Raw genomic sequence first — 26,276 nt, 5'->3', positions numbered from 1 at the left:
TCCCCCTCCCCATGCTCCTCCTCCTCGCATATACAACACAGCATTCGCACTCTCTTTTTCTCTCCTTGTGCCTCGATTTCTGTCTGCATACTTTATTTCCATTTTCCGTCTCACTCTCTCCCTCTTCCGTCTTCCTAGTTCTATCTCACTCAAACGTGAATCTATCCGTACGTTCCTCTCCCGTAGGAAAGGACAAGCGCACCGAAGAAAGAAAGGGTGGTTTCGAAGGAGGAAAGGAAAGTCTCGAGCTGAGCTAGCTCGACTCGCGAAAGAAAGGAAAAAATACTGTAGAAAATGGAAACGTTTCGATGGACACTCACCATTTGGGATATGGGGGTGGTTAGACCGTCTGAAGAGTCGCGCTGGAAGCCTGGTTGGCAGCAAGAGCAATCGTGCTCGTGGCGTCAAAAACGACGGTATTGGCAGTGGCGAGACTGGCGATGGTGGATACGGCAGCGTTGACGGTGGCGGTAGCGGTAACGACGGCAGCGATAGTAACGGCAGCGGTGGCGGTGGCGAGGACGACGCTGGTGGTGGCGGCGGCGGTGGCGATGGCAGCGGCTACGACGACGTCGAGGACGTTGTACGCGGACGCGGCACTGACAGTAGTAGCGTTAGCAACCAAGTCACTTTCCTCCGAACGATCCGGGGACACCATCTCCTTGTTCGTCCGATCGCGTGCACAACCGACGACGATGCCGACGCCCGCACTGGCCACGACGCACTGTGGCCGCGCTACCACGAGTACCATCGTCGTAGTCTCATCGTCGTCGCCGTGTCTGCGCTGACACACCGATGGGGAATTAACGGGTGAACAGGCGGGACCGTTCCGTTCCAATCCAGTCCGATACGATCTGGAACTAACAGTGACTTCGAAGAAGGCGGTGGTCGTCCCCCGATCGACTGCACGACACCGATGCTCGATGGCAGGAGACGCCCCAACGCGGGGCACCTAGTTCGACGTATGCCGAGCGACGGCTCACCCCGCGATCCGTCTGCGCTCGGCCCGACTCGCACAGTACCGTAACCACCACGGGTGCTCGTCTACCCAGGATCCCCGCGTTATCCCTACTCTTTTTCCCTCTCTTCTTCGCTTCTCCGTTCTCTTCCGACTCCGTGCACTGTCGCTTCCTGATACACCCCCGCACCTATCTCCGTCTCGTTTTACCACCGAACGGCCACTTAACCGCGAAATTTTGAAGAACGCCTTTAATTCGTGCGTGTTCTCCTATCGTATATCGTTTCGCTTTCTTCCACCCTTCCTTCCTATTTTCGCTTGGTCCGACGGTTTACGATCGAAGGCAGACCGCTTCTGTTAGTTTTTCGTTCAAATCGCGTCTCACTGATACGCGAAATGTAATCGAGTACCCCTTGAAAGAATTCTAATCTAATACAGGGTAATCGATCTTTCTATCTGTCTTTGTCTTTCCACCTGCATGCGTTATCTTCGAACTTGACGTTCGACCGAGTCTTGACGCGTCTTGAGTTTCTTCTTCCTTCGAAGGTTTGTCTATCGTTTTAGAAGAATGTAGTTGCTCGTTTGAACGATGTTTCGTTTACTGCAACTCCGTAGATAGCGGAAATTGAAGGCAGGAAGAGGAAGAAAGGCTTGCGCGAGTTGCATGCGGGTTAGCTGGCTGGACGAAAGGTATAGAATAGGTGGACCAGTAGTGGGAGTAAACGTATGGAATTGTTTTAGTCGCGGGCACCAAGAGCCCTTTGGGGTGACCTGAAGCTGTCGGGTACTCAGCGGCAAAGCGGGGGGTTAAGGAAGCCCTTGAAATCAATAGCCAGTCGCTACTGCCGCCGCCACCCTGATCAGGCTGCTCTGCGCTGTATCCGCCGCTCCACTCTCTGCCATCCACCTCCCTTTTCCCCGATCCTGATTTATCTGCACGTTCAGGCCGACCGAGTCCTCCTGTCCGACCTTAGTTCGCAGTCGAACGTCTCGCTATGGTGAGTGTCGTTTGACGAGCTCCATTAAAGAAAGTCACGTGTCCAGTGAACGAATTTTATTCTTCAAGTTCCGCTCGACCAATCTTTTTCATGTTCCGTTTTATCTTAGGCGACGATAGCGTACTACGAATTTCGCTTTTAGCAACATTACGGTGAGAATTATTTCCGTCTTAGACTTAGGTGTTATCGCGGAAGAAAAAACGCGCGTATGTTCGTACGATGCGCACAGAGATAACGAAACGACGAGCGTCGAATATTCTTATGTATACAAAAATGATGTAGCGTTTACGCTGATCTTTACAATTTCCTATCTTGACGTATAGAAATATGGCGTTATTACGTCTATATATTTATAGATATCGTCGTTCAGCCAAATAAGTATGGCGCTGCAATTTGCTTTCTCGTTATGCCAGGTAAAGATATCCGAATAACGACGAAGTAGAGTAAAATTTGCAAATTGGTCGATTAACGATCTTTACGTTTCTCGGCTGAGATATCTTCTTCCACCTTCTTCTCCCCACTACCCTCTTTCACCTCTCTTTTTCCGTTCGATGGTCGCGCAGGGAGAAAGTATGCGAGTGCATGTGCACCCGAGAAGGTAGTCTGATTATAAGTTGACCTACTCTACTTTGGTTCGCGTATCTATTTTTCGGGAATGAAGGGTTTAAAATTCATCTATAAAATTATCTCGCGTACCCGATCGATTCGAAACTATATTTATGCCGGTCTAACATTATGCGATATCGAGTAACCCTCGTCGTAATTGATCGACGATATTTAAAGTACAAGTACATCGTTACTTGGACTTGTTTAACGCAATTTTATTGAACGTGTATAGTAAGAAAATCGAATGTTACATTCGTCTGGAACAATTATTTCGCAGTATGTCAAAAATTGTCGTTTAAGTATACGTATATATAATATTTATCCAATTGTGACTGTTTTCTAACTTTTACAAGTTCAGCCATATTTTATTTTGTTATTTCTTTTTTTATGTACACAATGACAATCTGTTCGTTTCGTTCCCGAATCGTATTATTAGTATCGTAATTCTATGTATCGTTATATTTTCTCTACAACAGTGATAATAACGTAGTAACATTGATCGTGAGACACTCCATAATGGATTAAGAATTCAAGCGATAAATGGAATAATCGTGTGGAAAAAATTCTTCTCTTGGACGAAACTCCAACTTGTGCTGGTGTATAGTAGCGTGGTTTTATGTATTTATCATCTTAAATAACATATTTAACAGGAACTTAGGAAGTTGCTCGTTCGAGAAAGCTGCAACGCATCTGACCAGAGGAGAATTCTCAAACCATTTTCTCACGTGCCTCGTATATTCGTACAGAAAAAGCAATTTATACCTGTACCTTAGACGATACACTGGACGATCGTTATTTAATTATATTATAAACACGAGAATATAACAGAGAGAATTTTATAATGATTACGCTTCGTAATCTGTAAAGATGTGTAAAACGATGAAATGATGCGACAATTTTTATCTGAAAAAATCGTTGTATCCTGTTAAACTTAATTTGCGCTATATTAAACATGCACCATCATTCTACCAGTTACTGATAATTCATTTCTTTTTCTTTCTTTCTTTTTTCTTTTTTTAATATCTGAAAAATCGAGAACTCGTAACTTCTCAATCAGAAACTCGAAGAATGATGAAAAAACTATATATATATATATACACATATAACTTCGAAATTATAAATAATGCCGTCTATAAATAATAAAAGTTTAAATATTTACGCCTGACAATGTAATTATAGTTTATCCCTATTTTACAATTAAAAAAACAAATGTTCACTATCGAAAAGAGTTGGAAAGACCTTGTAGAGTCAGGAAATATTAGAACGATGGAACTTTAGTGAAACACAAATATGTTATATTGCTGTCTCTATTTCTAAGGCACAGATATACGAGTATTATATATATGTATACGTATGTATATTTGTATGTGAGTGCATAGATATACACACACCCGTAATAATTAATTCTGATGTGTTCGATATTACTTGTGATGTGACGATCTACAAACTGTTTGCCACTATATAAATGTGTGTGTACATATGTATATATACATTATACACACATCTATATAGCTAAATTTATATGATTCGTGATGACAACATTTTTAGGCGGTACCATATCAATGTATACCATGCACCACTTCAAATTACTCGAAAACACAATTACCAGCAGAAAGGTTTAAAATATAAAACTTTCATCATATATGACATCCGAGATATCTTTATTTCGAATTTTTATAAGATAAACATAAAGAAATAAAAATACACTGAAGCGTCCAAAACTTTAATGCATCAACTTCTTAAATGATATTCCATTGCTGATGGATAGAGCCAGCATATCCAAATTCTGAATCATGAACCACTACTGATCAGCCAGCCCCCCTCCCCCTCCTGACTATATACGTTAGACATTAATATATTATCTTAAAATACATTATGTACAATCTTACATTGTGTGATTGTTAAGTACTGTTAGAATGTCAAAAAAAGAGTATTCGAATTCATCCTGTCTTTTTCCATTTTACGTTAAGGATACACCACAATTCTTGAAACAATTGAATTCTTTTTTTTTCTAATTGAATGTAATTCGTTTAAAAGAATTATATTTCATAAATTTTCGTGTCCCATATATAATTTAGTTAGTGGCAACATGGTTTCAAAGACACAGCCGCAAGCGAATTTGTAAAGCGAGAATCCTTTTATAAGAAATGTGAGAACAGAAGTAATATATAAACATGAAGATACATAGTATTTAGTTTTTATTTATAATTTTCTACTTAAACTAATGGTACTTTCTGATACGTAACAATAACAAAATTTATCCACAGGATCTCCCGCATCTATACCATCCGAGTATAGTGTTTATTTCTTAAAAAAGGATTTCGAATTTGGTCGCTTTACCAAAATAGAAGCACACTCCTGCAGCGAATAATTCTATTATTGTAAACCACTATCCGTTCATGTTTATAGTATTTATTATGAACAATCGTGTAATACGATGACTGTTTTCAACCTCTGCGATCAGTACGTGGTATATGGTAGCAGGGGGGCAGGCTAAGAAACACAGGGGAAGAGGGGACGTGCCAAGTTATGCGGTAAAGTAATGGCTGCTCAGATCATTTTTCCCAGCACATATCCCAGTATGACCATGACAACAGCAATAAGGATGCTGGTAACAGGAGGTGACGATTCGCTACTGTTCTGCGAGCTAAAATTTTTGGTGGCTAACGTAGCCTCGTTAACCAACAGGGCATTTCGTAATTGCAACAAATCCTCCTACAAATAAAAATTAGTATGTTTTTTAATTAGTATGTTCTTATTAAAATTATTGATCTGTTTACTTAATTTACGCCAAATATATTTTTCAATTGTTTACTTTCAATTGGAGGTTTTCCTGTCTAAGGGCACTCTCTTCTTCCCTAAGCTGATTGACTTCTTGTGCTGCTTTTATCAATTTTTCCTCTGTTTCTCCAGGGACCTGATAAAATAAACATATCGCTTACTTATATAATAAGCGATAGTAAAGGGGCATCGAAAATAAAAGCGATATTAATTATTACCTTTGGCGATGACTTAACGAAATCACCAACTCCTTTATTTTTACCATTATCTGTAGTAACTTCTGATTTAACTGCTTCAAATGCCAAAGTTTTAATTACTGGATTTTCAAATACACATTTTAGCTTGGATTCCATCAATTGTTCTGGATCTATGCCTTTCCACTTTGAAACAAAATTATATGTTATAATTCACACAAGGCAGGAATAAGACTAACGCAAAAAACAACCGATAAAAATGAATATTTTCTAATATTAAAAATAAATATTAATTGAAAACAGATTAATAGTTATATATTACATACCATGTCAGGATTTTCTTCATCATCATTATCTTGAGCTACTAAAGCTTGCACCATGAATTTGTGTTTATTTTTTTCTGCTGGATCAAAATCGAATGGTTGAAGGGTCACTGAAAAATATAATACGTAATGAATTACATTTTCTTTATAAATAAAAATAATTTGAACTTTAGTAAAGATCCGTATTAACAATTGTTGTGGTTATATAATAAGTCAATCGTAATATGTAAATTTGATTTGCAAGTTAATACTAACCAGCTATTTGTGAAATTTCCTTTGGTTTAAGATACCCACAATTTGGCCGTACACAATACCTCTTTGGGGCAGTTGTTTTTATTTTAAAATAAACTTTCTGATTCGATGGATTAGTTAATTTTATATACGATGTGACTGTTCTTTCTAGGAAAGGACCTAAAATGTAACATAAGAAATGTTTAACGTTATTTTTATTACTTCTTTTATTCAAAGATTATATAAACAAAAAGCAATCATAACTGCTTTTGCAAAATATATGCATCAGTCATATTATTATCTATATCGCGTTCTTTTATGCACTTCAAAATACTAAAATGATATAATTGTAATAATACATGTAATTATAAACAACATTTCCATATTTTATTTATATATTCATATTCCATTTGCAAAACTACACTATATAAATTACCAATCCTTTCATAAATATCATTGAACAAAAAATGTTTATTGTATTGTAAACAATGTTCTTCCGGTATTTCTTACAATGTGTACGTATTCTTAAATGTGCGTTGAACGCAAACAAATTTGCCTGCCAAATAGACGTCCATATATGCCGTTTACATAAATATGAAAAATCTATATTTTATTGAAAAAAAGTCTAGGAAAGCATAAAGACAAATTAAATGTAGTGGGAAAAATAAATGCATAGGATTATAACTCGTCGAATATGCTGACTGTATATCAGTTAGAGGAAAAGAAAAGTGAGAGGGGAGGCTGAGAATTGAATCGTGACTTCGTGACTGCACTTAGCTTTGACAGCGAATGACGTACGACGAATGGGGTTAGGTACAACTGAAAAGGCCGATGATTTTTGCTGGGTCGTCGTACGTAATCCTATTTGGTTATAAATGAAAATACAATAAAATTGGCTAGTGGAGTCAACCTTACGTCATCTTGACAACGTAGCGCACCGTGTGCAGCTCGTGTTAACTAACCAACAAAGCGCCTGCCAGTCATGGATCGAACAAAACTCGGCGAAGGAGTGAAAGTAAGGAGGAAATGTGCAAGTAAAATCCGAATATAAGTGAATGAGTCGTCGTTTAAAGCGTACCCTTGAATCGCAGTTCATTTCGCGGTTCGATAACTAAAATTTGCTCAGGCTTCCCCATCCTGTCTGGAAGCCGACCGAATCCTACGAACGATTACCCGCAACACCTTTGACCGCGTAAATAACGATACGATACCACGTCTTGACAGGTTAATCAACGCTCCTTATGATTTTATACAGCGGCACCGCCGTGTCTCACACTCTCGCTACTTTCCGGGATTCCGTTGGACTAATTCTGATTTTTGCTCCGAATCGAATACGCATGCGTCACGACGGAAATTATCAAGAGTATAGCCGTTACGTCACGGACAGACGTTACCGCGGTAATCATATTCGCTACTTCTGCACATCCCGAAACTCGGAATACCGAAAAGACGCGCTACATAAACAGAATTCCAGAGCATCGTCGGTAGGAACTATTTCCTAATTACCGGGATCAAACCGATTCTGTTTAGTTGATGCCGATCTTTATTACATCAAACAAAATGATAAATCTTTATTATTATCAATTATTGTATTTAAAGAATATTACTAGGTGATTTAATGTATAAGTAATTTATCCTCGTCTTTGAAATTAAGCTAATCTTAAGATAACACTCACGTTTGCCTTTTTTATTTATGTAGAGATGAATCTTTTATTTCTAGTAAATAATAATTATTAGAATATGCAGATTTTTTATATTTACAAATTTGCATATTATTAATTTGAAGTATCGCTAGTACTTACTAATCGTATATACCTTTGTATAACTCACTAAGAATTAATCATATTCGTATACATTTCCAAACATTTTCAAAATACATGCACAAAATACAGCTACATGTATCTCAAACGATATAAAGCATATTCTAATTTCATAGTCATACTTAGTTTTAATTTTGACCACTGCTAGTGTCATAATCTTGTTCTATGCTGAATCGATAACATTGGAAATGATACGAAAGCGATAATGATTTTATGCATCCTGAAACAAGTGATACCGCAAACACATTCGTATGACAGGTCGTATACCGAAAGCATAGAGTGACATAGACCAAAGCGTGCGAGTGAAGTCAAAAATTCCATATGGCGTCAGCTTGAGGAAGCATTTCATATTCGCGCAAAAAAATTGTGATTTATTTTGAGTAATTAAAATTAACTATAAAATTTGTAGATACTTTTTTTTATTCAGTTTTTATTATTAAAATAATTATAATAAATCCAAGCAATAAAAGCTGTAAAACAAAATGTCATCTTTTAAGTTAAAAGTTTAAGTTAAAAAGATAAAAAATTATAAATTTAATAATAATAACAAAATATAAACAAGAAACTTTATGTTACAAGAGATTATTGTCATAACCAGATAAAATAACAGATGAATTAAAGGTGGAATTCTTAAATAATTAAATTTTTTCTATAACGAACATATAGACTTTTATTCAAAAAACTTATTATCTAGACCACATTTTGTTTCTACAAGAGATAAACATCGACGAACAGTTCTTGCACAGGGCAAAGGCAATATATTCAACTTTTGTAAATGTCCATATCCTTCAGGAGAACGAATGTACATCAAAGTGCATAGCATCATCCAATCTCCACTATATCGTTGACCTTTTACACTTTTCAACTTTGCAGATGCTATAATTTGTTCAATTAACGTCATCTGTATATCTGGAATTTGGTGATCTCTGCATTTTTTAAGTACAGTTTGCATATCTATATTACTTAAATCTACCTTCATTTCATTAATACGAGCTTGAAGTGTTCTAATTGTTTTTTTTGCACGGAAAAGCGCACTTCTTTGTGCGTCAAACTTCTTCTTCCAGATATGTAAAGCATCTATGTTTGTAAAATCAGTAATTTCCTCACCCATATTTCTTTTGGACATACGGCGTCTTTTTTGTCTAACAGTTCTCCTCACTTTTTCACACATTTCACATTTTTCAAATAAAGTCAATATATGACACTTTTTATGCCTTAATTTATCATGACAATCAGTATATCCAATTGTATTTTTTACTAGGTTTACACCATCAATGTCAGCTATCCCAGAACAAAATAACATATTAGAAAAATGATTTAGTATTATCCTCAATTCTTCAAAATTGTGAAATTTATTTGGAAGATTAAGTTTTTCTGAAGATATAGTTTTTTCCAATGCTATATATACAATATCCATATTATCTTTTATTATAATACTTCTTTTTACTAGACAAGCATTATAATTATCATTGGTTAAATTGATTTCAATTTCTAAAAAAGCTACGCTATTTTTATTAGAAGGAATATGTACAGTCCAATCTTTTGGTAGTTGAAAGAAATTAATATTTTCACATAACTGCGTGAACATATTTTCTTCTTCTTCTTCTTGATCTGCGCACTGAATATTTTCTTCTTCTTGATCTGCGCACTGAATATTTTCTTCTTCTTGATCTGCGCACTGAATATTTTCTTCTTCTTGATCTGCGCACTGAATATTTTCTTCTTCTTGATCTGCGCACTGAATATTTCTTTCTTCAGATGAATCGATCATTACTTCTTTTATATCCATTGTAACTATATTGTGTGTGTAACCATGGTCATGAATTGTACTATCAAAAATCTGATTTATAGTATCATTCAGAACATTCTCAGATGTGTTTTCATGAACAGGATTATCAAGTTCTTCAATACTTTCCTTTTCATCCATATTACCATTCGGAGAAAGAGATGGAATTGCATTTTCAGAAAGTCGAAAAGTTCGAAGTGGTACCTAGAACAAAAACAATTAAAAAATATTTTGAATATGACTTTACTTTAAGAATGAGAATAAATTTAATTTGTACATACCTTAGCAATTAAATTCCCAGACGCATCCCTGTGCTCTGTACATCGTATCACATTCTCTGGAGGAAAATGTTTTTCACATACACGATGCTTCGAAGACTCCAAATTTTTTATACCAAGTGCAGTTTCCCAATTTTGTCTACGTACGATATCTTTCGGTACCGAAAAAAGCGGCAACTTTAAACCACCCGGGCGGTTAGTTTTGCAACCAGAAATTACACAATAAAATACCATTTCTTCGTATTTTGCAATAAAAAATCACTTTCTAACGGGCGAGGTGTAAACACGATACAATCTGAGCATTGACAAAATGTAAGTAGTATGTACATGTACGTATCACGCATGCGCGAAACACATCCTCAAGCTATCCTCAAGCTACGTAAATATTTTTGACTTTATATTCGTCACATTTCCCTCGTTGCGTGCCCACACCTTTTCACATGTATTACGACCGCAGTTGATCGCATACAAGGACCTATAATATAAAAGTATACAGGTTAATAAATATTCTACGTCTTTTACGTGCTATTTAATTTGTATATGTGATCTGCAATGATTTATAGTATAGCTTTCACAGTCGGATACAAATAACTATTTGCTATAATTTATGTTACAGTATATCAATTAAGTTCGGCATTGTTAGCATTATTAATTTTGAGAATTAATTTATTATGGACTCTTTAACACCGCCCAATTTAAATACCGATGTTTATAGAAACATGACAATAACAGATAGACCACTTGTTTCTAATAAACACTTGCAGTTTATCAATATATATAATGGTAATATAATTTAAATTTTTTATGTGGAAGTCTTTACAAAGATTGTATATTTATTTGTAAATAGATTTATGTTTGTTATACAAATATTATTTAATACATGAACATTTTTTTATTTTGCAGAAAAAAGTGCTATTCTTGGAGCAAGTAACCTGACAGATCGCTATTGGAATGGTGCTGTCTGGTATTACAATGATATTAAAGAGTTTGATAGGGATAAAGCCTTCCTCCATGCAAAAACAGACAGTGGTGTTTGCGATGGTGTTTTCTTACAACACGATAAATTTGTAATTGGCCAAGATAGTGGAACCTTGCAAGTTTTTGATCTATCTACAAAGTCTGATGATTCAAAAGAATTGCAATGTGCAGGACATGCTACTTTACATGATGATTCTCTATTAACTTTGTCTGCATTTGCTGATAAGGGTCATGTAGTTTCAGGAGGAATGGATTATTGGTAAAACTAATCTAAGTTTTTTATATTAAAAGGGATTTTAAATATTTATAATAAAGAATTATAACTATTTTTCAGTATAAAAATATGGGACATATCAGAGTTAATAGCGACATATTCATTTAGCTTTGCTCATACAGATTTAATCACTTGTGTTGATGTTAGACCTGGAAGTAACACAGAATTTGTGTCAACATCGTATGATTGTGAAGCATTAATGTGGGATATAAGGCTAACAAGACCAGCCCAAAGCATGTATTCATATACATATAATAACACAGATACTTATATATAACATTTAGTGTTGTCAGAAATGTTATTTAAATCTAATCTTTTATTTGTTAGGTATTCTGAAAAAAAATGTTGGTTTAAGGGCAATATGTTGGAACCCCAATAAACCAAATATTGTAGCCATTGGTACTGATGGTGGACAGGTTGTAATAGTTGATATCAGAAGGGGAGGTCTAAAACTATTATCAAAATCAATTCCATCTTCTAGACCAGTACATAGACTCGTATTTAATCCAGATTCAGAAAGGTAATATAAGCTGACAAATTACAGATTTTATCAGTATAATAAATTACATAATATTATTACATAACAGCGTGGAAGAGTTAGCAGTATGCTGTGATGATGCTTTTGTAGAAGTGCTTGATGCAAACAATCAACTTTCATTAATATACGAAGATAATCGTCACACTGACTTCGTACGTGGTCTTACATGGTTTGATCGTCATTTATATTCTTGCTCTTGGGATAGTGTAGTGTTAAAACATACAACAAAGTTAAAAAAAAATGTATAACTTATTAATATGACTATGATTTAAATTGTTTCACCTCATATACTACTTTTGCGTTTCTATACATAAAAATAGATTTTTAGACTGGTGTATTTAGTTTATTTCACTTTCATTCCATATAGTTAATCCTCTATATTGTTCATATTTATATTCCTGCAAATTATTTGTAGTTATATAACTGCTCTTTATAGTATTTGTATACCTCTTTATAATAAAACAGCAGAACATTTAAAAGTAATACAGTTTATATAAAGTATTAAATACAAAATTTTATTTAAACATAGAAATTATTTGTGTAACCGCATTAAATTAAAATAAAAAATGCATTTAAAGAATAAAGATACTGAAATCAGAAAATTATTATTAATGTAAAAAATAATAGCAATATAAATAAAAAAGTTTCATAGTTTATTTGCAGTACACATATGTGTAACATGAGTCACTATAAAATAATTACAAATCAGTCAAATCTTTAAATTATATAACTGATATTACATTCATATTTAAAAGGTTCTTAATTTTTCACTTTTAAATTTTATACTGTAAATATACGTATATAGTATATATTGCTCTCTTCCTTGCCTGACCATGTATTTCAATGATATATTTATATTAATTATTGAAATGTTCAAACATTAAATCAAGCTTGTTCGCACCAATAAATTTATAAATGTTCGATTATAAAATATGGGCACAACTCTGTATTTGAAATTATTAAGGATACGATGATTACATAATCTTTTAACCTGAATATTCATACAAAATTTATTGAAAAGTTTTTTCAATGTTTCTTTCATTTTTCAGAAACTTATCCCCAAAGTAATTTAACTTTTTATTTACGAAATATTATTTCAAATCGTATATTCATATGTAAATTGCATCAATATTCATGAAAAGAAATAATTCTTTTAATTTTATATCCAAAATAATTCATTCTATTAATGAAAAAAATAATGAGAATAGTTTGTTATTATATCAGGCAAATAGAAGAATGAACGAATTATTTAACAAATATTTTGTTTTTAATGTTTTTAATGTAAAAAAACAAATCTATGAAAAATTAAGGAAAGTAATTCTGATTTCAATCTCAAGAAAAATAAAAATATAATTACGAAACAAAGTAGATATAAGATAATGGTCTATCTTTTCATATTACCAGGTGAAAATTTTTGTATATACACGTAATATATTACGTATAATAGTGAAATTATTTGACCAATGATCTATTTTTAATCAAAATATAATATACTTTCTTAATATAAATTCTTACATACTTAAATGAGTATGTTTGACAAAATATACAATTATGGATTTTATATTCATTCATACCATTTTCATATGACTTTAAATGTAATGTAAATTTGTAGAAAGGAAAAGAAATGATTTTTCACAATTATAATGCACATGATTAAAAATAAATTGCACATAAATTGTGAAAATTTTAAAACAGTTAACCATGAAATTCTTGAAGTTCATTAATGACAGAACTTTACATTGAAATACAAACAATGATTGATGACAATATATTATGCAATATATTATGTCACTGTTTCGTTTAAAAATTACAAGAATTAATGAAATTGTTATGTACAATTCATATTTTTATGCAATGAAGTATAACTGCATCATAATCAATGCAACATATAACTCTCATATGGACATTTATTATTTTTCGTTAATCTATGTAATGGTTTCTTACATAATTATTATGCAGTTCGTAACATGTCTTTTTCCCTGTATTGATCACTTTTTAACCAGTCCTTCCTTGAGCATTTAGTTCTTTACAATCCAAATTCTTTTTCGTCGTCTGCTCGTATGTCACCGTATCTCCAAATATTACGTCGATTATGCTTTGCATCTTCTTCTGCTTTCTTATATTCTTCAATCTACAGCGAATTAATACATAAAAATTATTTCATGCATCTACTGTAAAGTACTAATATACATATGTAAATATAAAAGTACGTAAATATTAATTTACCAATTTAGTAAGTCTTCTATCGCGTTGGTTCTGAACGAGTAATAACCCATCAGAAATAAGTCCTTTCGCAATATCATCATTAGTAGAAGAATTAACTAAAGTTACAGCAGTAATATTATTTAGCTTAAATTCTGTATTCAATAATAAAATTTTATCCATGACATCTTCCTTAAATATTTCAACTGCCGCTTTTTTGTCATCATTCTATGAATAGTTATAAATAGAAAATTACAACAAATCCATTTTTAATTTTGAAAATAAAACATTTATTAATTAAATCGTATTTCTTTATAAAAATACTTACGTCGTTTGGAAGTGCAACACATGCGAGAACATGTTCGTGAGCATAGGGTTTATCATTAGCAAATCTTGACGGTAAATCCGCAACTCTTGTGACATTAATTACTTCTCTGTTACCATAATCGACATAAAATACACTGACATTTGTACCAAAAACCTTCTCTATTTTAACGCGATACCACTCATCATCGCCAGTAAATTTGGCAACTGCTAATTCACCTCTAATGGGCTTATAAGCACCCGGAAGTGGTGGATTGGATGCTAATTCTTGACGCAATTGCAAAAGTAAATTTTCCAACATACTACGTTGATCAACACTTTGCGAATAAAAATGAAGATCTTCGGTAACTTCAGAAAGTACTACTTCTTGATAGTCAATTTTTCTTTCAACAATTTCTTTATCGCTTTCGTTCTTTTCATTTTCAACTTGCACTTCTACATAGTTCTTCCACATCTGTAATACACAAAAGATTATTTTTTCAGATTATTACAATTATTACAGTTATTAATTAACGTTTAAGTAACATTTGAATCTACATACATTTAATTTCTTTGTTTTGGCACGTTCTTCTGCAGCTTTAAGCGTTCTTGTTAACTCTCCGAAATCGGGGAAAGTAACTACTTCTGCGAGACCTTCTTCAACAAGAGTAACAGACATATTGATATCATTTACAGTTAACCATCCAATAAATCCACTTCCTTTAGTTTCTGTACTTTCAATTTTTATTTCTACATCCCTTTGGAAGCAATGTTCTCTAGTGAAGGCTAATGCTTTCTCACCATATTCATCTGCTTTAACAATACCACCACCTGGCAATGATCTTTGACATCGTGGAGTTCTTATACCAGCCAAAACAAACGTAATGAGTTGATCTTCTTTTGGCAAAAATAATTTTAGACGCGAACCACTCGTAACAAATTCAACCACAGCTTTAATGCCCTGCGCTCGTTTAAGCGATGTTAAAAATGCCTTTGCCTTTGGTGGATCATTAGAAAGGTCTACTAATCTATGTACAGGAATATCCTTCTTTGCATGTAAACCATGTTGAGATTTTTCTGCCTTGCTTTCTGCAACTTGTAACAAGTTGTAGTGAGAAGAACGTTGATCGTCATTTTGCCTGTACTTGATAACTCTTGCCAGACCTCGTGCAACTAAAGCCTCAGCAATGTTCCTAAACCAATATTTATGTTATATAAAACATTTTAATGAAGATAAATGAAAAACAGTTAAGTTTTGTTATAACATACGTTTTACCGCAAGTAACAGTGCAACATAATTTTTCTGGGAAATTGTCTCTAGCAGGTTGAGTATAGTCAACCACGATTTTTACGTTTTTCCTAATAAATTTCTCACGTAAAAATTCACGTGCTTCTAACATCCATGGAATATCATAAAGAGGTTTGAAATCTTTTTTAGTTGCATTATTTGGCTCCTCATTAGATTTTTTTTCTCTGGACGGTGGTCGAATACTGCTCAAAAACACTTTTTTGTTTTCTCCATTTTGTGTCCTAATTATAAGTGCATCTGCATTGACAATTTCGACAATAGTACCGGTAAATTCTATTTGTGGACCTGATGGTTTGTAATCTTTCCATAAACGTAAACGTGCTTCTTTTGCAGCTTTTTCTGCAAGATAAAGTTTCTCTGCACCAGCTCTGCTATTGTTAATTGACCAATCCTGACATTTAGCGAAACCTTCACTCAATAAAATTTCGGCAATATTACCTGTTGGATATAAAAAAGTTTATGATTGCTTATTCAAATATGTAATCATAAAAGACATGATTTGCATAATTTGTTCTGAACTACCAACCCTTTGGATGAAGAATGCTACCAATGAAATTGTTATTATTAACAGATTCAAGTACTATTTCAACATCTCTATGTAGAAGGCGGGATTCTACAAAATATCTTGCTTCATCTGCGTACGGATCACCTACTGAAGTTTCACGTCTTCCATTTGGCCATCCAGGGCAACGGACACCCGATATCATTAATACTATGTTGTAAAAATCAGGTAATAAAAGTGCTTTCACTGTAGATCCGTCAAACACAAATTCAATAATAGCCTTTACTGGCTTCTTTCCAAATTTTTCAACCAATTTGCGAGGATCATCAGCAGTCCATTTTACATCGCGTATATGTTCAGAACTTGGTGACTCCGACCATTTTCCTTTCTTTGCTGCTTTAGCTGTATTTTCTAGTTCAATTAATCGGGTTTGTTCAGGACTGGGATTTCTGGTATCTTTTTTTACAGTTACCAAGCCCTCAGATACTAATGTTTCAATTACATTCTCTCCATTTCTATCTATTATTATTAGAAAGTTAAATAAACCATTCTTTAATCAATTTTATATAATACATAAATAATAAAAGAATTTGTGTAAAATGTACCTTTTCCTAACCACACAGTACCATATGTTCTGTTTGTATTAATTGATTTTTCTGTAACAAAAGATACATCTTGACCAATGAGTTTCTTACGTAAAAATTCTCTAGCTTCCCAAGCATATGGTTCATCTTTACTTTCATCCATACTGAAAGCAAAAAAGACTTTTTAATATATATATTAGCAAATAACTTAACAAACTAATCAAAGTAGACAAAATAAAATGAAAGATTAAATATACCTATCATTTCCTTTCCACCGTTCTAATTTTGGAGCAGTAATATTACAAAGAGTAATAGTAACTTCTGGAGGAGGGCCACCCATAGGCTGGCCACGAATAACAATGGTATCCCCCGAAGTAACCTTCAAATATAAAATTTCACATTGAAAATATATAATTAGACCTATTTTTAATTTTCAGTGTACCAGTATGTATAATGGTAATATATTATAATATAATATTATATTTTTCATAGAAGTCTAAGAGATTAAAAGTAGGCTCTACTGTAGATTGTTCGGGTTACAGTAGTATAAAACAAAATACATAATAAACAAGTAAAAGGTATTTCTTTAACAAGTATATAATGTTTTAACGGCATGTCAGACGTTCAAATAACAATTAATAATCCGCTATTAAAAGGAAATAGCAAATAAAATGAAATTCCTTCCATGTAACGACCATATGTTGTCGGTACTGATTATTTGCACCAACAATATCGTACACGACCACATACATGTCAAAATATGAGGTTATACATGACAGTAATCACATAAATCGTATTTACATTTGAGTAAGAAATTCTTTAGCGAACAGAATGCCGTAGGATTTTTAATACTTTACCTGTTTTACTACTCCGTTTCTTGATTTCACTTGCCCCTGGGGTGCGCTCATCGTGTCGTTCATTTACCACGTTATGCACCACGAAAAAATTTATAATTTCTCAGTCTACGCCAAGCCGGAAAAGCTATTCGGTAAACAAAAGGCTATCTACGCGTTGGTTTTTGCTTTTCTTGTGAATATTCGTTAGAAATTCAAGAAAAATTTGACATGTTGAATCGGAGTCGAGAAACTCACGCTTTCCACGTATTGTGATGGAGTCGGCACGAGCGCAATCTACACAGAAACATCGTCCAAGACGTTTGATTTGGTGGTGATGTGGCAACACGCAACACTTCGACAATCTCCAGTGTCGCGCTCTATCGGTCAACCTACACCGATAATTCAATCGGTAGAAAAAAGTATCAATATTATAAGATTTATAATTAACCTGTGAACAAGTACACATATAATTATTTATACGATTTTATTGTTCAAGATGAATTTGAATACAATTTTTTCTCTTTAATATTGTTTAGATTAATCTATTGTATTTATTATAACCTATTGCATTAAAAAAGTTATGTATATTTATAGGCGGTCGATGAATCCATTCACCATGTGCGGTGAATGCACTTATAATCGATAAGCATGGTCGACGCATTGTGACGTCATATTTCAAAATATGTATATTTATCCTTATAAATGTTAACACGAAAAAAGATTTTCATCGCATTATTCTCAATTTTACTGGTACATTAAAAGTTGATTTCTATTAGGAAGTACAGGAATTTAATAAATATATATAACCATTTATTTAAAGTTGAGGAATTTTGCAATTTGTGCTCAAAATTTTTTAATTAAAATAAAATTATGGGAATTTAGAAAATACACTGGTTACTTTAATGTGTAAGGTTGTTTTATTACACACAAAATTGTTTATAACGGTTTTAATCTTTTATCAGACTACATGACGATTTCAATATGGAATGATGAAAGTGCGAAATGAAATCGTAATGATGTACAGTGCAAAAAAAATAAAATGATAATGCTGACGCATGAAAATGACATCATAAAAAAGAATTTGAGGACAGAATCAAGTGCCAGGCTTGATTTGAAGAGCGCTATTGGCGGAATGCAGGGAACATCTACTTTGCCATATTTCCCAAATAAATAGAGATATTAATTAGCACTATGCGATACTTAATTAGGCGTGACACTTCATTCTGTTACATATAGAAAGACAAAAAAAAAGTTTCAACACTTAAGTAAAATTAATTTGTAACAGTCTTTCTACATCCTAGAAGTCTTTGGATTTAGTTAAGTAATTTTAAACAGTAAAAGTCTTAATCTACTTCTTCCATTCTAGATGCTTCTTCTGTGTCATCTTCCAACGGAGGAACTTCTGTGTCCATCTTCTCATCCTCTACGTTTGGTGTATCATCATCATCAAAACCAAGACCAAGTTTGATCATCCTGTATATTCTGGATGCATGTACTTGCGGGTCTTCGAGAGCAAAACCGGAAGAGAGAAGTGCTGTCTCGAACAGAAGCATGACCAAATCTTTTACAGATTTGTCATGCTTGTCTGCCTCAGCCTTTTGCCTCAAATTTTCCATGATTGGATGATCTGGATTGATTTCTAAATGCTTCTTGGCAGCCATATATCCCATAGTGGATGCATCTCGGAGGGCTTGAGCTTTCATAATTCTTTCCATATTGGCAGTCCATCCATACTGTGACGTAACGATACAGCATGGAGAATCGACTAACCTGTTGGATACTACAACTTTTTCTACTTTCTTGTCTAAGATGTCTTTCATAACTTTGCAGAGATTCTCGAATTTAGCTTTGTCTTCTTCGCGCTTCTTCTTCTCTTCCTCATCCTCTGGAAGTTCCAAGCCTTCTTTCGTTACAGATACCAATTGTTTGCCATCAAACTCTTTCAGTTGTTGGACAACATATTCATCAATGGGTTCTGTCATGTACACTACTTCAAAACCACGCTTCTTAACTCTTTCTACAAACGAACTATTGGCTACTTGCTCCCTGCTTTCACCAGTGATATAATAGATGTGTTTCTGATTTTCTTTCATTCTTCCAACATAGTCCTTCAACGAGCACATTTCATCTCCAGATGCAGATGTATGATATCTAAGCAATTCTGAGAGTTTCTTCCTATTCTGACTATCTTCGTGGATACCTAATTTTATATTCTTACTAAATTGTTCATAGCATTTTTTGTAGCTCTCCTTATCTTCAGACAATTCTTCGAAAAGTTCTAGACATTTTTTGACAAGATTCTTCCTGATGACTTTGAGGATTTTGTTTTGTTGTAACATCTCACGGGAAATATTCAATGGAAGATCTTCACTGTCCACAACACCTTTGATGAAGTTAAGGTATTCTGGGATAAGGTCTTCGCAGTTGTCCATAATAAAAACTCTACGTACATACAATTTGATGTTATTCTTTCTCTTCTTATTTTCGAAAAGGTCAAACGGTGCACGTCGTGGAATGAAGAGCAACGCCCGGAATTCCAATTGACCTTCTACCGAGAAGTGTTTGACAGCCAAATGATCTTCCCAATCATTGGTTAAACTTTTATAAAATTCGCCGTACTCTTCTTGTGAGATGTCATCTGGGTTTCTTGTCCAGATTGGTTTTGTCTTGTTCAGTTCCTCATCTTCGGTGTACTTCTCCTTAATGGTCTTCTTTTTCTTCTTCTTCTCATCTTTAGGTTTATCCTCATCTTCATCTTCTCCAACTTCTTCAATTTTAGGCTTGCTGGTATCTTCAGCTTCTCCTTCTTTCTTCTCTTCTTCCTCTTCTTCTTCATCTTCGCTTAGTTCTTTGTCTCTTTCTTTCTCAACAACAAGTTTAATCGGGTAGCCAATAAATTGAGAATGTTTCTTAACAATTTCTTTGATTTTGGATTCCTCCAAGTATTCAGTTTGATCTTCTTTGATGTGCAAGATAATTTTGGTACCTCTTCCAATTGGCTCTCCACTGTCAGGGCGGACTGTGAAGGAACCACCCGCGGAAGACTCCCAAACATATTGTTCATCATCATTATGTTTTGAGATGACAATAACTTTATCCGCTACAAGGTAAGCAGAATAGAAACCCACACCAAACTGACCAATCATAGAAATATCTGCACCAGCTTGAAGAGCTTCCATAAATGCCTTTGTACCAGACCTAGCAATGGTACCCAAGTTGTTGACTAAATCAGCTTTAGTCATACCAATACCACTGTAAGAAAGAAAATGTTTTTATTCATTTTCTGTTTTTAACATAAATTAGATTTATGCAGGTTTATATCTTTTGTACTGATTTTACATCAAGTAGTTAAAATAATTCATATCTTTTTAATAAATTAAGAAAATACATGATTGATAGAATAAATGAAATGAATTCAAATTTCAATATGTGAAAAAAATTTATACGATGAAAACTAATACTTACGAATCAAGGATAGTCAAGGTACGTTCATTTTTATTGGGAACGATTTTGATAAATAGTTCTTTGCATGTGTCCAATTTGGATGGATCTGTGAGAGATTCATAACGGATTTTGTCCAACGCCTGCATAGAAAAAATAAAAAATTACTTAGAAATTTTTACAAAACGATATAAAATTTGTAATTTTAACATTTTAAACTCTAAAATTTGGTTAAAATTATTTAATCCAAAGGATTCTAGTTATTTAACGCGAAGAACTTCAGTGATGTAATACGATATTAAAATAAATTTTACTCACATCAGATGCGTTCGAAATCAATTCTCGAATGAAAATTTCTTTGTTTGAGTAGAAGGTGTTAATAATTAAGCTCATCAATTGTGCAATTTCAGCCTGAAAGGCGAAGGTTTCAACCTCGCCGGCACCGACCATGGTAACGTCTTCTGGCATCTTTTCTCACTGTATTTGATTACGTATAATCAAATATCGACACACAGAAATTAATGAGGAATAACTTGTTTCACACTAACGTTGTGATTATATCGTACGAATATAATCGCAAAGGAAATATCGCTTTATATCACTCTCGGAGATCCGCTACGCACGCCGTCACTTTTCAGAGTATTCAATACTAGCGCGCAGCGGCCGCTTTTATCGAGCTTTGAAAATTCTAGAAGGCACCTGCCGGAAGCTCGCCCGTTTTCTAGAACATTCTATCATGTAAGCTGTTATAATCAATATTTACAGACAATTTTTCGCAGAATATTTTTGAGGAAACGATTTTAAAATCCATAATATTAATTTTAAATGTATTTAGCATATAATATTAAGAATGGTTCTGGTGAAGATTATAACAAGAGTAATCCCTTTTGAACGCAGTTACGTAGTAGTGGAAATGACGACATGGATACACATGTCTAGAAACATCGCGATACCTCGGTACTGGAAATTGAGGGAGGCTCATGAGACAAATATCAAAATTTTGCACAATAACGCCTGTATACATATATACATTAAACACGAGTATAACGCTGCTTGATGTTGTGTACGTAACATTTTTTCATGTTTATGATATTTTTTTATTATGTCTGATATCATTTTTTTTTAAAACTCTGAATTGTATTTTTCATAAAGTACTCGTTGAAACATATAGATATTTATCTCGTGCAAAAATAGTCTTAACAATTATCATAAAAAGCTAAAATTACGACACTGATATTCAATACTGCAATCATAGTAATTATTTTACATAACTGTGTTGTGTGGTTTCTTTACCATTTTGTATTGTATATACAATATTATTTTTATAAAAGTCTGGTCATTTTACATAAGCAAGGTTCGTCCAAACTTTTAATATGAATTGGAGTTTTGTCTTATTTTGTTATTGTTTTGGCACAATTGTTAGTTAGTTATTAATTAGTTGATATTTCTTTCTCTTAAACTGCTAATTATAGTTGTTTTCAAAATATTGCAATATATTATAAACAAATTATTCTAGAATGTCTGAAATTATTTATCAATAATTTTATTCGAAGACAAAGTGAATGATTTTATTATATGCTTTAAAGCGAACATAAATGAATATTTTTATTATCCTAAGTAGAGTATTACGATATATCTTGTTGAAACAATGGTCTGTTTTTATAAGTTAAGAAGGTGAACATAAGGTTGTTAGGCACAGCACGATCAATGATTTCTGTTCGCAGAACCGTATCAGAAACGGTATTCGCGTGACAACAATGTATCTCGCTTTTATTCTTGCACTAGTTTTGTAAAGACAATTATAATAGAACTTATTCTGTGCGATTAGTAAAGTCTCACGTTTAAAATATTCCGTAGATCAAGGAAAATATCATATTACAATGAAAGGTAAACATAGTACGAATACTAGAAAATTTTTATTAGATTTTACTAGAAATGACAATAGAGCGAAAAATACTAAACCGCAGCAACGTAACGTATACCTTAGTGTCCTGAATATTATATTTCCATTGTCGACACCATATAAATAATAAAATTGTATATGTGTCGAGATAATGAATACAAAGTACAAGAACGTTCAAATGAATGTCCTTAACCTTAATTTTATTTTATGAAAGCAACATAAAATGAACAAAAGCGAGGCTGTAGTATCTGTGTCTTTCATCTGTAAGATGATAGTAAACGATTATGTAGGTGAAAAAGTTAACATAACTGCAGTTCACGTACTTTTGTTTAGAGAATGTTGCAGAAAAAGTTGAAAAAGGTTAGGTTTAGCTTACTAAAGGTAAGCTTTAACTCCTTATTTTCGATCTTAAAACAGTATTCACGTAGTTTCAATGCTGTAAGACACGCATTAACAGAATGGTTACTTAAACATTCTTCAAACAATCGATTTGAAATTCACATTCGATTCGAGTTCCAGTTTGTTCAAGATGTGTAGGTGTATAGCATACATATGTATTAAATATGAATATATATGTATATTTCTGTAGTTTGTGTACCATCTTTATGTTACAAAGACTTATATATACATACTTTACGTACAACATTTATTCAATTTAACAATTTAATTTTATGTGATAGCATTTACATATTCCTAAAATATAGTTTGCGGAAGTATTGATTAGGAGGGACACAGCTTCTAGAAAAATCTAAAGCATTAAAAATGTTTATCTATTTGAAATTCTTGAAAAGAAGTTCAATAAATAAAAAACATATGTATTTAGAGATAAAATATGCTTTATTGACGAAAGAAAATGAAATCAAATTTTAATAACAGGCGTTTCCGATGTGACGATTTTATCGGCCTCAAATCAGTTTGCCATCTATCGGTAGGAATAAATACTTATTTCCTATGTAACGTAGATACCTTCGTTAGGTACAAGATTTTACGATCACGTGACTACGAAGGATAAGCTTTACGATGTCAGTTGCAAATGACGTATAACGCGTTCAAATCATGCGTTTAATTTTTCTATCTTTTTCCTTAAATAATTAAGTTCTTTTACACAAAGGTGTGCTCTAACCGATCAGCGAGCGAATAGAATTGATAGTTAAGAGTTTTCTTATAGATATTGCGAGTGATCGTTGAGGATGTAAGAAAGGCGATCATTGTCGAATTCTGATCGAAACGTGCGTGAAAGGACATTGTTTGGTCGGTAGTGTGTTCGATGCACGAAGAAGAGGACGAGATTTATTATTTACAAGGTACACATTTTCATCCATAACATAATTTTACTCACGCAATAAAAACTTTTACATAATAACGTCGTATCACGTAGTAATAGTTTCATTTAGGTATATCGGTCATGCAACGATACGATTTTTTTTCTTCCGTTATACTCGTTTACGTAACAATGTATGTTATGTTCGCCGTCATTTAAAGATGGTTATGCTCCAAGTGATTTCGAGTGCATCTCTTTTCTTTTTCTGTTGGTATATATTTTTTTGTTTGTTTCTTTTTTCGCTACAAGCTTGTAATTGTTCACAGGCCGTACATGTTCACTGTAAATTGTACGGCTTACAGCGATCGATCTGAATATATAGAAATCGTGATCCTTCGTGAACGCACAGCGGCGAACAGGCACGCGCACGACACCACACTTTTTCCCGATATTCCCCTATATTTATACAAACGCAATTAAAAACTTTCTATGAATAATTTTCTGTGTATTTTTAAAATGAAAACTATTTTTTCATCTGTAGTGGATTTACAAACAATTATGCAATTTCATGAAATTAATTGCGTCATAAATACAGTCCTCAATTAAATCCTTCTGATTTATCGAGTACTTACTACACTGAATAAAAAATGTATACCGTGCTTAATCGTTGGAAATAGTATGGGTTATGTTTCAGTGCGGAATCTAGAAACGTTTTATTTCTTTTCGTTATATATATATATATTTTTTATATATATATTTTTTATATATTTTATATATATATATATATAAAAAGCACCAATGTTGCAAAGTGATTCTACGGTCTACTTTCGATATTTATAATCTTTTAACAATTTCTACTACTCGATTAAGTCGAAGTTCCACCGTTACTATATCAATATTCTTTCGCTAGGAAGCATGAACTTATAAATATTAATAAAGGGAGGGAAGGATCGTATCTCTCTTTTCGTTTTCCTTTGTAACAGTAGCTATTACTCGAAAATATCGTTAAAATATTACAACCTTTCGATATATTCTACGGATTTCACGGAACAAGTCGCGAAGTTTCGAGATCGATATGGATCACTGGTAAGATTGGGTTCGAAAGACCCATAGTTTGAAAAGTAAAGAAATGGCGCGTGTATGCGCGCGCATGACTGCAGCCGCGCGCGCGTGAATCTTACTTATACGTACGTAAAATTATTTTTCATTATACTGATGCATATCTAGACTTTTGTTCCGTTACGAACGTTATTTAGAATATTATTTCAATGAGCAAGTAACTAGGAGAGCCTCTGTTTTATTTACTCCTTTTTTATCTTTTCTTTTGACCATCTCATTTTTTTCTATCTTTCCTATATATATATATAATATATTTCTTAAATCCTTTTTTTAGTTAAACGACACACGAACGCGAGGGCACGCTTACGTCCCCTAATATGTCCTTTTCTCGGCAGTTAGCACGAGCGATTCTCCGATTCTAACGCATTTAATACGCGATTGCGTATTATAACTTATTAATACACACGCTCATATATGTACATTCTCTCTTTTTCCCCTATCGCATCTGCATTTTCTCCCTCACATTTTCTCTCACATTCGTATTCTCTCATTTATGAATCTCTCTCACTCTTTCCTCTCTCTCTCTCTCTCTCTCTCTCTCCCTTTCTCTTTTTCCCCTCTCTCTTTGAGTTTTTTAATATCATCTGATTTATTTACAATGTAATCGTTTCGCCTCGAATCGCGCTCGTTGGATGTCAGTTTCACGATCGTGAGCTACGAATGATGAGAAGAAACGCGTAGCTATCGATGGGAACGCGAAAATATTGCTGCAGTGGACGAAGGTGAAGCACGGTGTACGACGAAACGCTGCGAACGGAAATTAATCTTCCACTGGCAGAATGAAATATCCGCTATTTAATTGAAAAATAACTTTAATTTGATATTTATCGAACAAAATCGATATTTCCAATAATTGATAATTTCAGTTTGTAGGACGTTACAGTTCACGACATATCGGAGTAAAAATTTATTTATTTAAATTTGTAGCCCTTTAACGTCGCAAGTGGAGAGAGGCTCGGAAAAGTGGTCAAACGTCGTACTATAAATTTCATTCCATATATATCTTATCTTATATTTAACATTTTTATTTTTGTATCCGATACAAAAGATA

At 33.5% G+C, this 26,276-nt stretch overlaps 6 protein-coding genes and 1 long non-coding RNA gene across 19 annotated transcripts in view; 2 read left to right on the top strand and 5 right to left on the bottom strand.

The window, feature by feature from the left end:
• Positions 1-1,706, bottom strand: part of LOC126871700 (glucose transporter type 1) — a 32,994-nt gene extending 31,288 nt beyond the window's left edge. For 2 of the 10 annotated variants that reach the window (XR_007691725.1, XM_050630840.1), the window contains exon 1: positions 321-1,679. The gene's annotated coding sequence lies outside the window, so the exon portion shown is untranslated. Of the gene's footprint in view, positions 1-320 lie in introns of all 10 variants that reach the window. The other 8 variants (XM_050630805.1, XM_050630796.1, XM_050630863.1 and 5 more) reach the window with 8 other exon arrangements.
• Positions 1,707-4,204: 2,498 nt separating this feature from the next.
• LOC126872407 (vesicle-associated membrane protein/synaptobrevin-binding protein) lies at positions 4,205-7,405 on the bottom strand. The gene is made up of 6 exons (XM_050632333.1): positions 7,170-7,405; positions 6,116-6,271; positions 5,864-5,970; positions 5,562-5,723; positions 5,378-5,479; positions 4,205-5,277 (listed from the first exon to the last, which is right to left on the bottom strand). The coding sequence occupies exons 1-6, from the start codon at positions 7,225-7,227 to the stop codon at positions 5,113-5,115; spliced, it is 750 nt and encodes a 249-aa protein (XP_050488290.1). The 5' UTR covers positions 7,228-7,405; the 3' UTR covers positions 4,205-5,112.
• On the top strand, positions 6,518-12,102 carry LOC126872290 (methylosome protein 50-like). 2 transcript variants are annotated; one of them, XM_050632049.1, is made up of 6 exons: positions 6,518-7,106; positions 10,592-10,758; positions 10,879-11,212; positions 11,288-11,460; positions 11,555-11,747; positions 11,815-12,102. In XM_050632049.1, exons 2-6 carry the CDS (start codon positions 10,647-10,649, stop codon positions 12,011-12,013), a joined length of 1,011 nt encoding a protein of 336 aa, XP_050488006.1. In that variant the 5' UTR covers positions 6,518-7,106; positions 10,592-10,646; the 3' UTR covers positions 12,014-12,102. The 2 variants fall into 2 exon arrangements, with proteins under 2 accessions (XP_050488006.1, XP_050487996.1); XM_050632039.1 differs by lacking the exon at positions 6,518-7,106 and adding an exon at positions 10,312-10,471.
• Positions 8,555-10,212, bottom strand: LOC126872113 (uncharacterized). Its single transcript, XM_050631692.1, has 2 exons — positions 9,979-10,212; positions 8,555-9,901 (listed from the first exon to the last, which is right to left on the bottom strand). Exons 1-2 carry the CDS (start codon positions 10,207-10,209, stop codon positions 8,582-8,584), a joined length of 1,551 nt encoding a protein of 516 aa, XP_050487649.1. The 5' UTR covers positions 10,210-10,212; the 3' UTR covers positions 8,555-8,581.
• Positions 12,103-12,397: 295 nt separating the features above from the next.
• On the bottom strand, positions 12,398-17,829 carry LOC126871697 (staphylococcal nuclease domain-containing protein 1). Its single transcript, XM_050630781.1, has 9 exons — positions 17,523-17,829; positions 16,923-17,044; positions 16,687-16,829; positions 16,106-16,600; positions 15,540-16,017; positions 14,833-15,463; positions 14,296-14,745; positions 13,992-14,195; positions 12,398-13,896 (listed from the first exon to the last, which is right to left on the bottom strand). Exons 1-9 carry the CDS (start codon positions 17,583-17,585, stop codon positions 13,792-13,794), a joined length of 2,691 nt encoding a protein of 896 aa, XP_050486738.1. The 5' UTR covers positions 17,586-17,829; the 3' UTR covers positions 12,398-13,791.
• Positions 17,830-18,399: 570 nt separating this feature from the next.
• LOC126871839 (heat shock protein 83-like) lies at positions 18,400-21,606 on the bottom strand. Its single transcript, XM_050631110.1, has 3 exons — positions 21,261-21,606; positions 20,967-21,085; positions 18,400-20,753 (listed from the first exon to the last, which is right to left on the bottom strand). The coding sequence occupies exons 1-3, from the start codon at positions 21,408-21,410 to the stop codon at positions 18,845-18,847; spliced, it is 2,178 nt and encodes a 725-aa protein (XP_050487067.1). The 5' UTR covers positions 21,411-21,606; the 3' UTR covers positions 18,400-18,844.
• Positions 21,607-22,836: 1,230 nt separating this feature from the next.
• LOC126872542 (uncharacterized) overlaps positions 22,837-26,276 on the top strand; it is a 147,123-nt gene continuing 143,683 nt past the window's right edge. For all 3 annotated transcript variants that reach the window (XR_007692009.1, XR_007692015.1, XR_007692010.1), the window contains exon 1: positions 22,837-24,149. This is a non-coding gene — a long non-coding RNA (uncharacterized LOC126872542). The remainder of the gene's footprint in view (positions 24,150-26,276) is intronic.

This window comes from Bombus huntii, chromosome 1 (assembly GCF_024542735.1).
Source record: "Bombus huntii isolate Logan2020A chromosome 1, iyBomHunt1.1, whole genome shotgun sequence".
In the NCBI taxonomy this organism is placed as follows: Eukaryota; Metazoa; Arthropoda; class Insecta; order Hymenoptera; family Apidae; genus Bombus; species Bombus huntii.
Note: the sequence above shows the minus strand (reverse complement) of the source record. Positions and strands in the feature narration are given on the sequence as shown.

What these genes read in the sequence shown, in the direction of transcription:
- LOC126872407 (XM_050632333.1), bottom strand. Translation starts at nt 7,227, where the DNA reads ATGGGGAAGCCTGAGCAAATTTTAGTTATCGAACCGCGAAATGAACTG. An exon ending in GGAAATTTCACAAATAGCTG is followed by an intron (nt 5,971 to 6,115) that starts GTTAGTATTAAC and finishes TATATTTTTCAG; the next exon opens with TGACCCTTCAACCATTCGAT. An exon ending in AGGAAAACCTCCAATTGAAA is followed by an intron (nt 5,278 to 5,377) that starts GTAAACAATTGA and finishes TTTTATTTGTAG; the next exon opens with GAGGATTTGTTGCAATTACG.
- LOC126872113 (XM_050631692.1), bottom strand. Translation starts at nt 10,209, where the DNA reads ATGGTATTTTATTGTGTAATTTCTGGTTGCAAAACTAACCGCCCGGGT. An exon ending in CTGGGAATTTAATTGCTAAG is followed by an intron (nt 9,902 to 9,978) that starts GTATGTACAAAT and finishes TTTTTGTTCTAG; the next exon opens with GTACCACTTCGAACTTTTCG.
- LOC126872290 (XM_050632049.1), top strand. Translation starts at nt 10,647, where the DNA reads ATGGACTCTTTAACACCGCCCAATTTAAATACCGATGTTTATAGAAAC. An exon ending in GTTTATCAATATATATAATG is followed by an intron (nt 10,759 to 10,878) that starts GTAATATAATTT and finishes TTTATTTTGCAG; the next exon opens with AAAAAAGTGCTATTCTTGGA. An exon ending in TTTAATCCAGATTCAGAAAG is followed by an intron (nt 11,748 to 11,814) that starts GTAATATAAGCT and finishes ATTACATAACAG; the next exon opens with CGTGGAAGAGTTAGCAGTAT.
- LOC126871697 (XM_050630781.1), bottom strand. Translation starts at nt 17,585, where the DNA reads ATGAACGACACGATGAGCGCACCCCAGGGGCAAGTGAAATCAAGAAAC. An exon ending in TAGCATTCTTCATCCAAAGG is followed by an intron (nt 16,018 to 16,105) that starts GTTGGTAGTTCA and finishes TATATCCAACAG; the next exon opens with GTAATATTGCCGAAATTTTA. An exon ending in CCAAAACAAAGAAATTAAAT is followed by an intron (nt 14,746 to 14,832) that starts GTATGTAGATTC and finishes TGTGTATTACAG; the next exon opens with ATGTGGAAGAACTATGTAGA.
- LOC126871839 (XM_050631110.1), bottom strand. Translation starts at nt 21,410, where the DNA reads ATGCCAGAAGACGTTACCATGGTCGGTGCCGGCGAGGTTGAAACCTTC. An exon ending in TGATTTCGAACGCATCTGAT is followed by an intron (nt 21,086 to 21,260) that starts GTGAGTAAAATT and finishes TTTTCTATGCAG; the next exon opens with GCGTTGGACAAAATCCGTTA. An exon ending in ACCTTGACTATCCTTGATTC is followed by an intron (nt 20,754 to 20,966) that starts GTAAGTATTAGT and finishes TCTTTCTTACAG; the next exon opens with TGGTATTGGTATGACTAAAG.